The sequence below is a fragment of the Pipistrellus kuhlii genome, unplaced genomic scaffold (genome assembly GCF_014108245.1).
Source record: "Pipistrellus kuhlii isolate mPipKuh1 unplaced genomic scaffold, mPipKuh1.p scaffold_m20_p_8, whole genome shotgun sequence".
Classification (NCBI taxonomy): Eukaryota; Metazoa; Chordata; class Mammalia; order Chiroptera; family Vespertilionidae; genus Pipistrellus; species Pipistrellus kuhlii.
Window position 1 is genome coordinate 20,523,488 of NW_023425584.1, and position 16,230 is coordinate 20,539,717.

The following is a 16,230-nucleotide window of genomic DNA, read 5'->3' on the forward strand; positions in this document are numbered from 1 at the left end:
CCCCTAACTGCCCTCCCCTACAGGCCTGGCCTCCCCCATCTGCCCTCCCCTGCAGGCCATCTTGTGGTGGCCATCTTGTGTCCACATGGAGGCGGCCATCTTTTGTGTTGGAATGATGGCCAATTTGCATATTACCTCTTTATTATATAGGATAATACCTGACCTTTCATAGGTATTAGCTCAAATAATAGGAAACTAGTTTACTAGAAGCCTGTTTCTCTAAACTAGATACAGGGTATATTATTCTTGCTTCTGATTAGATGGCTAGCCAAGGAAACATATTGGTATACATTCTTTATTCCCACACACTCTTTTTGGCTTCCTCTTATGTGTTGCCTGGCAGCTGCTGTGTAGACAAAGATGAACAAGGCTCATTGGCAGCCTTCTAGGAGTTTCCAGTCTGGGTAGGGGAAGAGAGGATGTGGTGAAGACACACACGTGTGCAAAAAAGCACAGCATAAGTAAACATTTGGACAGGACAAGTAAGGAGGTATTAACAAAGTACATTGAGCTCCAACTAGTGTGGCCCAGTGGTTGAGCATTATCCCATACACCTGTTTGATTCCTGGTCAGGGTACCTGCTCGATCCTCAGAGGCATACAGAAGGCAGCCTATTGATGTTTCTCTCTCATATCAATGTTTCTCTCTCTCTCTCTCTCTCTCTCTCTCTCTCTCTCTCTCTCTCTCTCTCTCTCCTCTCTCTTCCTCTCTCTCTAAAATCATTTTGTTAAGTACACTGAGAAGACAAAGGCTGGAGAAATGAGCTTTGTCCTGGGTGATCACCATAGCATGACCACAGAGGGGGCATTTAGCCAGGCCATGTGAATGAGAAGATCCCCAAAGGAGGGAAAGGCAGTCAGGAAGAGGAAACTGTAGGCACATGGGTGCAGAGAGGCAGGGCATGTACTGAAAATAGCATGCTCCTTCGCACCTGGAGATGAAGACACCAGAGTGGAAGCCTAGCCAAATACCTGAGCCTGAAAAGTGAGGCTACATGTTGGGAGCTTATTCCACAGTGTAAAGGAGCCCTGATGACTTCTGAGCAGCCACATGAGTCAGACCATAACTAGGCTTTACTCAGAGAGACTCCCCAGCAGTGTGGGGAAAGCTGGTCTCATTAAGGGAACCTCCTCCCGGAACCCTGGAGCAGGGCTGTCTGAGAGAAATATAATGCAAGCCACAATGCCAGCCATATGTATGATTTTAAAATTTCTTGTAACCAAAACTTTAAAAGTAAAACGAATTCATTTTAATAATAGACTTAATTTAACCTATTTTGCTCCAAATATTAACATTTTGATACGTAATCAATATAAAAAAAGGTGCCGAAATCAGTTTGGCTCAGTGGTAGAGTGTCAGTCTGCGGACTGAAAGGTCCCAGGTTCGATTCCGATCAGGGGCATGTACATTGGTTGCGGGCACATCCCCGGTAGGGGGTGTGCAAGAGGCAGCTGGTCGGTGTTTCTCTCATCAACGTTTCTAGCTCTCTATCTCTCTCCCTTCCTCTCTGTAAAAAATAAATAAATATATATATATATATATATATATATTTTTTTTTTTTAAAGGTTCATGAAATAGTTCACCTCACAGTAAGTTTTCAAAACCCAGTGTGTATTTTACACTTAGACCAAGTCTTAACTGCAGATTTGCAGTGTCCCAAGTGCTCAGTGTGGCTAGTGGCCACCACACTGGACACTCCTGCTCTAGAGCATCTAAGAGGCACCCAGGAAGAGACCTCCATCTAAGCTGGAGATGAGATCGAAGGACAGACATTTGAGGATGCCTGGCTGCTAATTTCGCCGAGTTTCCAAGTGCCCTGAGTTCTTTTAGAACAACCAACATGGGAATGATTACTTTGCCTTTAAAATATAATGTTCATATACCCTGTGGACACAGACAATGGGGCGGTGAGGGCCTGCAAAGAGGCAATGGGAGCAAGCTGAAGAACATATATATAATGTTCATAAAATGTCATGTGGACTTAGAAAATTCTGCTCTAGTTAAAGGTAGGTCAACTGTGAAGGTAAGTAAATCTCAAGCTCCTTACTGAATGGTTTATTTTATCACTCAGTAAGGAGTTTGAATCTTAACATTTTTCAGCTGAAAAGCCTCTTACCAATTATTTTATGACACCTTCCAATTTTACAAATGGCAGAGACTCAATATCACTCAACTAGATATTACTCCCGATGCTGCCTGATTCTCCCCTTTTCCAGTGTGTGTGTGTGTGTGTGTGTGTGTGTGTGTGTGTGTGCCCATGCACATGACAGAGACAAAAAGGAACAAAGACGGGCAGCAGGGATGAGGTGGAGGAAAATAACAGTAGAACAGGAGCCACAAGGCTTTTTCAAGCTGCAAATGCCATTGCTCCACTCTGATCCACTGAATCAGAGCCGGATTCACAGCTGGATGAAGGTAGTGCCATCGCTAATCTATGAGGAGACCTATATTATTGATTACCATTAGAAATTTAGCAAAACACAGATTTTTAAAAATCAGAATATCTGAATATCTGAAAGGTGAAAAATACTTTATTAAACTACTTGGAGAGTTGGCTTAGGGGGGGAAGGAAGAGAGGGAAGTAACAGTGGGGATAGAGAAGGGTGCAGGGAGACATCTACAGAGTTTTTAGCCTGTGTGTGCACATAAAGTTTGGGATGGAACCAAGTAGCCAAATAAGAAAGGGGAAGGTGGAGGTTTTACCACTCATCTTCATTCTTCCCTTCACCCTTAGCAGCAGCATCTTCTCTTCCAAAGAATAAAGAAACATGGAAAATATGTCAGTCTAGGCACCATTTATTAGTCTGATCATAATGAACTATGAACTATCTTGAGACCCAGCATGGATCAGTCGCACCTAGCTAGGGATGGTAGTCTGAAAGGCTCTCTGAGTGTCTGTTTTGAACTCCTTTCTACTGAGGCGAAACCATTATAGCACCACTTCCCCATTTCCCTGTGTATGCCCCTCACCCGGGGATTTGTTACAATGCTCCTTCCAATTCCTAGATCTGAGACAGAGCTCCAGATGCAACCCCAGTTTCTGGCAGGCTTCTGGGTGATGCTCGTGCTGCTTGTCTGCATACCTTAGCTCCTGGTCCCCTTCCCGGCAGGCGCCCCGTGGCCTGGAGTTTGAAAAAGAGCTGAGCGATCCCAGGGCCCTAATCTGCAAATCCTGCCTAGGAGCACACCTCTCCTTGGAGGCTCATCTCTTCCATCCTTTCCGCCTTCAGGTATCGAAGCTGGAAAGAGAGAAGACGCAGGAAGTGAAGCGGATCCGCGAGCTGGAGCAGCGCAAGCACACCGTCCTGGTGACCGAGCTCAAAGCCAAGCTGCACGAGGAGAAGATGAAGGAGCTGCAGGCCGTGCGGGAGAACCTCATCAAGCAGCATGAGCAGGAGATGGCCAGGACCGTGAAGGTGCGGGACGGGGAGATCCAGAGGCTCAAGTCGGCGCTGTGCGCGCTCCGGGACGGCAGCAGCGACAAAGTAAGGACCGCGCTCACCATGGAGGCCCGCGAGGAGGCCCGGAGACTGTTCGACGCGGAGCGCATGAAGCTCCTGCAGGAGATTGCGGACCTGAAAACGGCCAAGAAGCAGGTGGACGAGGCCTTGAGCAATATGATCCAGGCAGATAAGATCAAGGCCGGGGACCTGAGGAGCGAGCACCAGTCCCACCAGGAAGCCATCTCGAAGATCAAGTGGGAGTCCGAGCGGGATATCCGGAGGCTGGTTAGTAACTCCGTGTAGAGCCGTTCTCTTGGGGGTTGCATGATCAGGTGTTCCTTATGAGTGGATTACACACAGTGCCCACCTTTTGTCTCGTGTTCTATCCAAAAGATAAGCTAGGTCGATCAGCAGGCAGGTAGGAGACAGACAGACAGACACAGTCAAAAATGTAAAAGATTTTTGGATCACCTTTCTCATTAAACAAAAAACCTGGGTTCTTCCAGCCCGATACACACAGAAACTATCTATTCAATGACTCACGTTTTCTTGGATGTCTATAAAAATATTCTAAGTTATGAACGCTTCCAAAATCAGCCTGCTGCCCTGTGCCCGTTTGTGAAAATGTTCAGAGGGGTAAGGAGAGTGTCTGTGGCTCTCAAGACGTCTCAGACGAGGCAGTGCTGGGAACATCCTGAGCGATTCACCAGTCTTCTCTCTAGGAACGATGCCTTGAAAGGAGTAGGTAGAGCTATAAAATTCCCAGTCCTGTTTAAAATAGAGTTCCCTCCAAATGAGCAGGGGTCACTATAATTTTTAAATTGGGTGTCCTTCCTAAGTCGCTTATTCTTAAGTTTGCTATTAAAACCTGTTAACTGGGGAATTCCCTTTTTAATTACGCAACGTACAACGGGCGCATACTCTTTCACTAGGACGTGTCAGTATGTCACGCCCAGTGGATGTAATTTTATATTTTTTATTTATACTTAATTAAAATAAATGAAATATTTTTTTCATTTATTTATATATAAAGCACAAAGGAAAATACAAAATTACAAACAAATAGAAAAGAATACCAACAAAAAAATGAAAACATCAAATTAAAAAATTATAAATTTTACAAACAATTATAAAGATTACAAAAAATATATACCGTCCCTCTCAGGGCGCAACATATATTTCAAGGACCTATTCATATGTCCTACCCGTTCCCAATAGTGTTTACGTTTGACGTATTCATAGGTCCTGCTCGGTTAACAGGTTAACAAGTTCAAAGACCTACTTCAACCCCAACAGAGTTCAGTCTTTCTTTTTAATACAATAGAAAAACATTGGTCTCTCACTATGTCAAAAAAAATAAAACAAATATTATTGTGTGAAAGCTATAATACCCTGGGATGACTTTTTCTAATATTTTAGAAGTTGCATTTATACGCATATACTCAGAATGTTTAGCATTAGTTATGTCTTATCAAATTAAATATCTTCTGTTAGAATGTACTTTATACTTTTATAAGAACAGTGCTTTCTTGGGGAAAATTATTACTTTCCCTCTTGTGTCTCCCAGTTCTAAGCAATTCTTTCCTAAGAATTCTAATTATGTTCCCTGGATGGTATCTTGAGGATTTCAATTTTAAGTAAAATGTGGTTACCATAGAACATTAAAAAAAAAAAAAAAACTAAACATGTACTGCAATACATTGTGACTGTAAAATGTTATCTTTGCTACACTTTCTGAATTCTCTGCCTGCAATGCATTCTATATATTTCACTGGTTGACAAAGGAGACCAAAAACAGTATAGAAATACTGGTCTCTGCCCTGCCTTTGATTTTTGAAACAACAGTGGCTGCTGATGAAGAATCAGATCTGTGAACTATGGAGTCAGCAGGTAGGTAAATGGGAAGGAAGCTTTACACTAAATATTTTTGTTTGTTGATGGTTTTCAGTGTAAAATCTACAAGCACATCTACTTACTGATGGGTTGTTTTCTCTATGATGTTTCATCAGCACACAGATGAAGTAGATGTGAATTCCTCTTAATAACTGTAAAATCTAAGCTAACTGAAGAATCATTCAAAAATTGGGTATAAACTAAATAACATGGTAAACTTTTTTAATCATACAGATGCATTTTTCATTTTTATTTTCTTATCCCATTCCTGTCCTCACCCCAGCTCCATTTTTGGAACTGGAGCAGAGAGAAACAGGAGTAATTATATATTTATTTATATATATAGGAGTAATTATATAATTAGAAAAACAGGAGTAAATATATATATATATATATATATATATATATATATATATATATACATACACATACTTCTATCCCAACTAAGAACGGAACTATGGAAAATTCTGGTGTTCTGAGACCACAGTGCATTCTTATAACTATTATACAATAAAGCCTTCTCACACTAATCACTGAATATCCTGTAGGAAACCATTGGGGAAATGCTGGAAATAACCTTGGAGTCTATAGCATAGAACTAATAGAGTGGAATAGAGTGGGCTCTAAAGTCAGAAGACTGAATGTAAAATCAGGCCTCATCAATTAGCCACATGACTATAACCACATTAACCCTTTGGTACACAGTCATCATCTCTAAAATGGTGATAGCTGAACCTCCATAAAAGGATTGTTAATAAAATAAGGTATGTAAAGTTCTGAGTTTAGTGCCTTGAATGTGGTAAAAATCAATACATTTCAGTTGTGATGGTGGCGATGATGAGGATGATGATATGAGCAGTAATGGGGTACTTTCCCAGCAAATTGGGTATGCTACATCAGAACCAGCTAGGAGTATGCATATCTGGAACTGTGGTAAATTGTAAATAACACCATAGATGACAGGTCTGACAAATGAATGTGCTGCTCAGTAAAGAATAACATTGCAATCAAACTTCTACAGGAGATAGCAACTGAAGACCATGCTTTTATTTCCAAATTAACAGGACAGTCCAATTTCTCACCAAGCTACCAGATGATATCACAAGATCATCTGGTAACTTGGAATTTAGCCCAATGGCCACCCCAAATCAATCTAAAAGCCATTGAGTATCTTTGAAGCAATAACTCTGAACAATTGGTATCAAATGTTAAAGGCCTTTAGTTGAGAAATATTTCTGAGGCCATGCGCAGACTTAGCAGAAATGAGTGTTAGGATCAATAAATCTCTCCCACAGGAGGAGGAGGGAAAGAAGTGCTAATAAAACCATGTACTTTCCATCCCTATTCTTGTTCCAACAGTGGCTTTCTGACAGGAAGGGTAAAATGGTTGCTAAGAATTGGCTGCTCTGAAACATGGGTAGGAATGGAAAGAGCTAGATAACATGAACCACGGAAGGACCTCACTGCAGATTCACAACCTGGATGCAAACATACTGGCCTTTGGAAATGACTAGGCTCCTAGGAAGTCTGTAACTTCTTCAGTTACAAAATGACCTACTCCTAGTGGCTACTGCTATTTGAACTGAACTCAAAGGTTGTTCCCCCAAAGAGGAGGTGACATCCAATATTGTTCTGGGAAACACTGACGTGGAATATTTAGCATCTCTCTTTATGAACACTAATGCTCCATTTTATTATATATTTTATTGATTTTTTACAGAGAGGAAGAGAGAGGGATAGAGAGTTAGAAACATCAATGAGAGAGAATCATTGATCAGCTGCCTCTTGCACACCTCCTGCTGGGGATGTGCCCGCAGCCAAGGTACATGCCCTTGACCGGAATCGAACCTGGAACCTTTCAGTCCACAGGCTGATGCTCTATCCATTGAGCCAAACCGGTTCCGGCTAATGCCCCATTTTAAAGTAAACCTTTTCTTTCCATATTCAACCAACCCAAACCATTTCAAACAATATATTCAGTGAAGGCATCTACCCAGAACATACTAGAGAGAGAGAAAAAGATTCTCTTCAATACCTAACTAGCCTAGGATAGGCCTTCATTACACAGCATCACCTTATTCATGAATTTAATACACTAGATGTACTCATGACTTCGTTCTGTAGCAATCATCGGAAAGAAGTTCAACTCAAAGCTGTTGTAAAAATGCATTTCTTTACAGCATTGTTGAATAAAATGTCCTGGGTGTCATTTAATTCAGATGGATGAAATCAAAGCCAAGGACAGGATCATCTTTTCCCTGGAAAAGGAACTGGAGACTCAAACAGGCTATGTACAGAAACTCCAACTGCAGAAGGAGGCTTTGGATGAGCAACTCTTTCTGGTCAAGGAAGCTGAGTGTAACATGAGCAGCCCGAAACGAGAAATCCCGGGGAGAGCAGGAGATGGCTCCGAGCACTGCAGCAGCCCTGTAAGTCTGTTCAAGTTTAAGTTACGAACTCAGGAGTCATCTTTTATTTAGCTCTCAAGTTTTACTTTTCACTTAAGCTCTTTTCCTGTTTACTACAAAGAAATCAATTCCATCTCCTACTATAAAACCAGCTAGTACCTTGGGAACACGGTTTTCTAAACTCATAGACAATGAAGTGGTGTACACTGCATTAGCAGGTCACAAGAGAATTACAGATCTTTTAAAATCCTTCATAGAATTTTTCTAGCCATCAATATCTGTTCAAACTCCAGCCTGTTATAAAGAATCATAAATTAGATGAAAATGCTTTGCCTCGTGCCAAGACTGGTAATTTTCCCTTGTGTGAACAATTGGGTTGGAAATTGGTAAGGATGGTTATCATCACAGGGTCAGAATGTGTAACTATAAAAGGCTAATGCATTTATATCATCCTCTGAACGTTTCTAGTCTGATTGAACTTGCCACTTATTTCTGTGGATGTTCATCATTTTATATGAGACATTATTTTCAGCAGTGCAGCAATAGAAATCAGCTTGTATATAATTGACTTTCATACCTTTCAAATCATTTAGCTGCTAAAAAGATGAAAATGAATTATTTAGGAACAGAGACAGGTTCCAAAGTAGTACTTAGAACCAAGTAATGAATAATTTATGAAAGGGTATTCAGGATATCTATACCCCAGTAGGTGGTGAAAAAGACTGATGAACTTGGAGTTAGCAGATGTAAGTTTTTGTTCTATCATTGATAATTAGCAAGAGAATGGGCTCTAGAGTCAGACCTTTTAGTTCAAATCCTGGATCTGCCATTTACAATGTGACCTTAGTCGAGTTTCTTCATCTGTGAATGAGAGGCAATAGTGGTATCCATAGGCTGGTCTAGGTTTTAGAAGACATGATATGTAAAATGTTGAACACATGGTTAGCAATTAATACATATTGGGTATTGATTTATTGATACTAGCCACAAAATCTTGAACAAGTTAGACCTCCCCAAATCTTACCTGTTCTGCTGAATCCTCTAAGATACTGCGAATCGAAGGATATAGTGAGTGTGAAACTGCCTTGTCAACAATACAGCACTATCAAAATGTAAGATGATAATGGCATTGCAAGAGTATGATGATAATGGTCCTATGGACTCTAGAGAATAGAAGTAAGCCATGACTGCTGTGTGTAAGCTGATCCATGACAATTATGCCAGTTAGGAAGCCAGTTGCCCTAAGCAAAATATACCACCAATGACTATTCTATAGTCTGTTTCTTTCTACGCATGAAGGTCATACACCAACCTTCTCACGGAATATGCAGGAATTTACAAACCCTATTTCTAACTGATACTCTATAACCTTTTTGGCTAAGTTTATTTTTTTAAATATATTTTTTATTGATTTCAGAAAGGAAGGGAGACAAAGAGATAGAAATATCAATGATAACAGAGAATCATTGATCAACTGCCTCTTGCAGGCCCCACAGTGGGGACTGAGCCCTCAAACCTGACATGTGCCCCTACCGGGACTCCAACAGTGACCTTCTGAGTCATAGGTCAACGCTCAGCCACTGAGACATGCCAGCCCAGCTCTTTGGATAAGTTTCATAGCAGGATACTTTCTAAGCTGTGGGAAGCAATATGTAGCCACAATAGAAGAATGCTCCTTGAACCTCCTGTAATCACAACATGACGGTCATCTCACAGCTCACAGATTTAATAAGCTGATCCAGACATCTACCTATCCCTCTGCTAGGAGTCAAAGCTCCAGGGAGTAGCTGCCATATAAAAGTCATCTGCAGTTTCAACTAGGCTTGGTCTTAAACCCAGGTGATAAATATTGGGGGTTCAAAAAAGGTAAATATTTGCTCTTCTCTGAATAAAAGAACATTTTTACTCTCACCTCATAAGCCAGATGAAAGGACGTAAACCTATTACTATTATAAACTGTATTCAAACTTTTGTGAATAGTGTTGTTGACAAATTACCCATTTTAACTTTCATATGTAGGATTTGCGGAGAAATCAAAAAAGAATAGCTGAATTGAATGCCACTATAAGAAAATTAGAAGACAGAAATACCTTGCTTGGAGATGAACGAAATGAATTGGTGAGTTCTAATCAGAATGTTTTATTTTGGGGTTAAGCATTATGTGATAGAAGTGCATATGATGTTATGGATGTATAACAATAGAGAAAAATCCACAAATAATAAAGGCAAACTCAATAAATATGCCCAAAGTGATATACCCATATAACTCCACCCAGATGAGTAAGTGGAAGATCACTAGTATCTCAGACCTCTGCTTCTTATGACCCCTTCTGAAGTTACCCACTACGCTGACTTCTATCATGCAATATACATTCAGCTTTGGTCTTTGAAATAAGATGGGAGTTTTCAAAAGGCGATTAGGACAGAGTTGGGGGATACTGCTTTAGAATCACAAGAGCTTTTTAAAGTATTCATAGGTAGCTAAGTTTCCTATCTCACCAATTCCCCTAATGGTAGGTTCTCATAAAAAAGAAGGAGTACCCTAAACAGCCTTTCTGCTATTTTTGTTACACCCCTCCCCATTCCTTATTTTGGTACCCCCAACCCCAATGCATACTCACATTCAAAACCATTAGTATGAAATGAATGAAGTAATCATGAGAATGTTGACATGGAAATGTATTATTTACCATAAAATATGTCATCCAAATGGGAGTTTTGAGAGGAAATGGGGAGACTGTTCATGATTACCCTATGCCAACATTTACAAACTTAAACCAGTATTCTTCAACTAGAGGCAATTTGGACAAAATCTGGAGACATTTTTGGTTGTCACAACTGGGAGGGAACTACTGGCATCCAGCGGGCAGAGACCGGGGATGTGATGAACATCCTACAATACACAGAACAGCTTGTCACCACAGAAGTACAATCTGGCCCCAAATGTTAGCGTGCAGAGGTTGAAAAACCCTGCCTTAGTTAAGGGGCCAACCAGAGTATGGTCACAGGTTACTGTGGCTAGGTAACAGCACAACTATACTTTACCAGGGCTTGGTGAGAACTGGTTATTCTAAAACACAAATATTAGTTGAGTTTCAGAAATATGTTTTGTTTTTAATCAATAACACTAACCTAAAAATAAACAGCTTTAGTGTGAGTCAGGAGACTTGGCAAGCTTTCTGATGGAAAGAATGGGTTTTGGGGATAACCAGGCTTGGGTTGAGTGCTGGTTGTACTACTTAGTGACTGTGTGTGTGTGTGTGATTCTTCCCGCCAATGAGGCCCAGGGCAGGTACGAGCAGGGTGGGCTGGGGCTGAGCAGAGGGGGATACCTCGGCTGGAAGAGTCTAGGGGAGTAGGTGTGCAATTCCTCTTCCTGAACATTCCCAGAAGCAGAACCTCGGCAGCACCACCTTTAAGGTCATAGACTGTTGGAGGGTTGTGAAGAACGTGATGAAATGCCATTCCAGGAAACTGTGATTTGTGTCTCCTCAGTTGAAGCGCGTGCGGGAAACAGAAAAACAGTGTAAACCTCTCCTGGAAAGGAACAAGTGCCTCGCCAAGAGAAATGATGAGCTGATGCTGTCTCTGCAACGCATGGAGGAGAAGCTGAAGGCCATTACCAAGGAAAATTCCGAAATGGTGGGTGTCCCAGGCTCTAAAACCACAGCTTCCTTTCTCAGCTTACCCAGTCACCTGACTTATTGCTCTCTCTCAGCTTTGCTTTTTAAATACAATGCTATTTATGAAAGCTTAGATTTTTCCTTATGTAAGCAAGGAACCTTTAAGGGGGGGGGGGGGAGGCAAAAGATGCTTGCTGGCTCTGGACTTTGCAGAGCTTCTAAATTTGCAGAACAGTGGGAGTGCTTCCAGAAATGTGCACACCCTCTGCAAAAGGTCTGAAACAGAGAAGCAGTTTCAATAGCGCTCCTCAGCCAGAAACCGCCTTCCAAGAATTCCACTAATGTGCCCTTCACAGAACTGTGCAGTGGTACCTGCATCTTCTCAGAGCTTTCACGGTCGTGGGGGGATAGAAGCCATCTTTTGTATTATGTATGGACAAGTCATATGCCAATGCACTCCTTCACAGACGTTCACTGCAGCTGTGAGGACCTCCAGACATTGCCAATGATTTTGACTGATTCTAGCAGATAAAGTGTACCTGAGAGTTTTAGTTGGGACATGTGTATATTGAAGCTGTGCAATTTTCGAATTTAGCTGGAGCCTCATAAAGTTTCTATAGATTGTTTATGTTAATCACCAACATTTGGGATGGTTAAAGTCTCCTCCTGTACATTCCTCTTTTCCGATCCAGAAAGAAAAAATAACCCATCCGCCCTTGAAAAAATTAAAATCTCTGAATGACCTCGATCAAGCTAATGAAGAACAAGAGACAGAGTTTCTCAAACTTCAGGTCATTGAGCAGCAGAACATTATTGATGAGCTCACCAGGGTAGGTCTTGATCAATCTATGAACCCTAAGCCGTTCCCAAGGACAAGTAGGCAAGGCACCAGCATACACTGGAAGCACTTAGTAATTTTGGGTTAGCCCCAAAGGGCCAAGTTTCTATGTATAATATGTAAACAGGTTCAAGAGACTCTATTCCAAAAGTACTTTATATTATTTAACCTTTTATACCTTTTTAATTATAATCTGATCATCAGTAATTATAACAAATTGATCTGTTAACTAATTTGGAAACGCAAATAATAGCTTCAAACTTTTAAATGCATTGTACAGTGAGTAGGTAGGACATGTGGGTATATCTTATAATTGCCTCCTGTAGGATTCTGAGACCTACAGGTTAAATAGGTCATGTACAATAATAACAGGACTGTATGCTTCTTGTTTCCCAACTCCTAGTTCAGTGCCTAGCACATAGTTTCAGTTTAAATATTTGTTGAGCAGCCACATCACAAGTAGTGAGAGAGCTGAAACTGCAGTCCAGATCTTCTGACCATGACTCCAGTACCTGGTGAAGCAGGTAGACCAGGTGTTACTCCCATTGGCATCTGGCTAACGTCCGTGTTTCCAACAGCTCCAGATTAAGACCTTTAATGCCTTTGGGTTTCCTCTCTGACTCTGTCTTTGGGTTGTGAATGACACCTCTGGTAGCTCTCACTTCAGGACCAGGGCAAGGTCCTAGGTGATGGGGGTTTTAGGCAATAAATGACATAAACTTAGTCTCCCAATAGGGTAAGGAAGGTGATGTGGAGCCCAGGGAAGAAAAGATTATAACTTTTGTAAATGATTACTTGTGGTTTATCCTTTTACAATGTTCTGTGCTGAGTATATGTTCTAATGCATATACTCTGCTAAGAGGGTAATCTAAGCATACTTTTTTTTAAGTTTCAGATATGTTGAAATTGCATGATCAAAATATTTTTACACATAAAAGTGAGAAATCAGAAAGGTTAATATGACTTAAACCAGCTTATTTATCAAACATGGCCTTCTGAAGTGCTATGCCTCTCCCTTCACTTCCACACCCTTTGTAACATATAAATCTGACAGGTTCACTAGTTGAGGGCTTGAGAAATTTGTTTTGTTTTAAGTATAATGAGTTTAAGCTAAAAGTTTCTTACAGAATTTTGACACATTGAGGCATGTCAAGCAGACTCTGACTTCACCTACCTTTGAATTTGTACGGTAAATATCTGAAGTACTTAGTAGATGAACACCAGATTCCCAGGATATCTCTATTCACAAGCATGAATCAAGAAATCATTATTTCTAGATATACTTTCGCTTCCCTGAAAATTCCAATGAGAACCTCCCCACCCTTCAGAAGCCACTAGATCAGTGATTTTTTAACCAGTGTGCTGCAAGAATTTTTGAAACATGCAATACCTGACTAGGGACACTGATTTCTTTTCCCTAAGATTGTCAAATAAAAATATGACAACAGCCAACACAACAATGCCATCCAGTGTGAATGAATCAAAATTATACCTATTTTTTGTATTATCGGCAAAATATATCTATTTCTAATGTCATAGAATTTTAGTAATTAGTTTATATAGGCCATGAGATGAATAAGGTTGAAAATCACTGCACTAGATGATTTCAACCAAGACACTGTACCCATCTCCAGAGGCTGTGGGTGAGAACAAGGATCCAAGAATAGTCTAAGGTAGTTTTCTATGCCTGTCAAGTAATTGAAAGAGAGAATAGGCTTTCCTTTGTTGTGAAATGATACTTTTTCAACATTTAAATTGAAAGTAATCTTTGGTTTGAGAAAACTGCAGCATTGTGCTTTGGGAGAAAATGAGTAACTATTTTCAGAGCTATTTGATCTACAAGTATAAAACAAAGGATTCTGATTAGAAACACTGTGTTTTCTCATTGTGAGGCTTTCAGATCTATATAGATTATTAGGATAAGTTGTAGAATAGCCTTACTTTTAAAACATTCAAGCATCAAACCCAAATGTTGCTAAAATTTATACAACATAATCTTTTTCTTTTTTTTTCAGGAAGAGGAAGGGAGAGGGAGGGAGGGATAGAAACATCAATGATGAGAGTGGATTATGGATTGGCTACCTCCCACATGCCCTACACTGTGGATCAAGCTTACAACCCAGGCATGTGCCCTGACTAGGAATAGTTAATGGTTTGCTGCTCAACCACTGAGCCACGTCAGTCAGGCAATATAATTGTACTTTAATAGAAATATGTAATGTCTCTGGGAAAAACAACTCTGTCTTTGCAAAGCAAAACAAAGCAAACAATAACAAAACCTATAAGGAAAAATGTACCAATTCAAGGTTTGAAATGTCCTTGGTCTGTTTTCCAGGATCGAGAAAAGCTCATCCGCAGAAGAAAGCATAGAAGAAGTTCCAAGCCAATTAAGGTAACGAGAAAACTAGGTTAGCAGGCTTTGCCACAGCCAGAGAAGTGAGGCTTGCCAAGGAATCTTCCTGCAAAGATGTGATAAGTCAGATGTTCCTGAGAAATTCAAACCATGGGCTTTATTTACTAGAAGAAAATCTCTTCTCTTGACAGTTTTCTTTATTTACTAGAAAAAAATCTCTTCTCTTGAAAGAAGTCAAAGACATTTTAACCTGGAAAGGTTTTCTTTAGTATGACTTTCTCTGAGTTAAGGAAGCCAGAAGGTTTGATGTAAGAAAGGGTTATCTGACAAGTTGGAGAGAGTCACACTCCAACGTACAAGTGACACATAAAACTGGATGTCTCTCATTGAATATTAGCATCTAATACCTACCCTATCACTGATGAATATATTTTCATTATTTGCTTGCACAGTATTATGGGTAATGATGTTCCCAATTTACCAATATCTGTGTAGCCTCTTATTAAATAACTAGAAGCCTAGCGCATGAAATCGCGCAGCCACAGCCTTGCCAAGCGCACAGCTTCACCCAGCCATGCAGATCTTTGGTCGTTATGGTGTTAGGGCCACTGGGTTTTTATAATATAGATAAAATCACCAAGTCTTATTGTTTAATTTGTCTGTTTTATTTTTGGTTTTTTTGGGGGGACATCATTTCATTTGGTTGTGGAATTAGGTGATAAGACTTCAGATTTGATAATTCTCTTCATAGAGATGCATGGCCTTTCAGAGCCCCTTGATTAGTTTTTAATACAGAAAGGAGTAAATTACATAAACTCATTATGTTATGCAATCTACTACTATAAAAGAGGCTACGAAGTTTCTATGAAGAGAGCCAATATTAGTGAGTTTTCCAAAAAATATCAGAAATTGAATAATATGGGACAAACATTCATTGGAATTGTTATGGACATCTCCATATTTTTATTTCATCAAGGAAACATTAAAGAATCCATGTCTTTTATAATCCTTTGCATGTATGCCAGTTGACAGTGCTTTAATAATGTGTCAAGTTTTTGCTTTTACCTATGTCAATAAATATGTACTTTCCCTCCATTAGAGGCCTGTTTTGGACCCATTTATTGGTTATGACGACGACTCCATGGACTCAGAGACATCATCCATGGCCTCATTCCGAACAGACCGAACACCAGCTACTCCCGATGATGACTTAGATGAAGTAAGCCTTTCTCTAGTCTTTGGCTATAATGTCACCAAACCTTTCTTTTAAGGGGGAGAAAAATCATTTCACTTCTTTATCTCCTTTTTGAACTGCACAAAATGACTTCATAATAGTGAAACAAGACTTCAGACCAATTTTGAGAGCACACTTGATTTTGTTACCTCTTAGAAAATAGTTCACTTGTGTCATGTAGCCCTTTTACAAGATTCTCTAAAGTTCAGCTCTGTAACTTGAAGACTTCTTTCAAAATAAAAGTTATGGTCCCGAATTCTTCAGCGAGAGAATCTGTGAACCAAGAAACAAGCTTTTAGATATAATCTGAGACACTGTTAAGCAGTGTGCACTGTCAACCACCCCCATCAGAACCATCTAAAGAGTTCAATTACAATGAAAACACCTAGACCCTTCTACACAGCTCCTGACCCAGGATCTATTGGGTGGAACCCCAAA

At 40.2% G+C, this 16,230-nt stretch overlaps 1 protein-coding gene across 4 annotated transcripts in view; it reads left to right on the forward strand.

Moving 5' to 3' along the window:
- Positions 1-16,230, forward strand: part of JAKMIP2 (janus kinase and microtubule interacting protein 2) — a 133,380-nt gene that overhangs the window by 88,431 nt on the left and 28,719 nt on the right. For all 4 annotated transcript variants that reach the window (XM_036424375.2, XM_036424373.2, XM_036424374.2 and 1 more), the window contains exons 3-9: positions 3,231-3,728; positions 7,556-7,765; positions 9,764-9,862; positions 11,240-11,386; positions 12,060-12,197; positions 14,541-14,597; positions 15,658-15,777. In XM_036424375.2, coding sequence (XP_036280268.1) covers positions 3,231-3,728; positions 7,556-7,765; positions 9,764-9,862; positions 11,240-11,386; positions 12,060-12,197; positions 14,541-14,597; positions 15,658-15,777 — 1,269 coding nt within the window. The remainder of the gene's footprint in view (positions 1-3,230; positions 3,729-7,555; positions 7,766-9,763; positions 9,863-11,239; positions 11,387-12,059; positions 12,198-14,540; positions 14,598-15,657; positions 15,778-16,230) is intronic.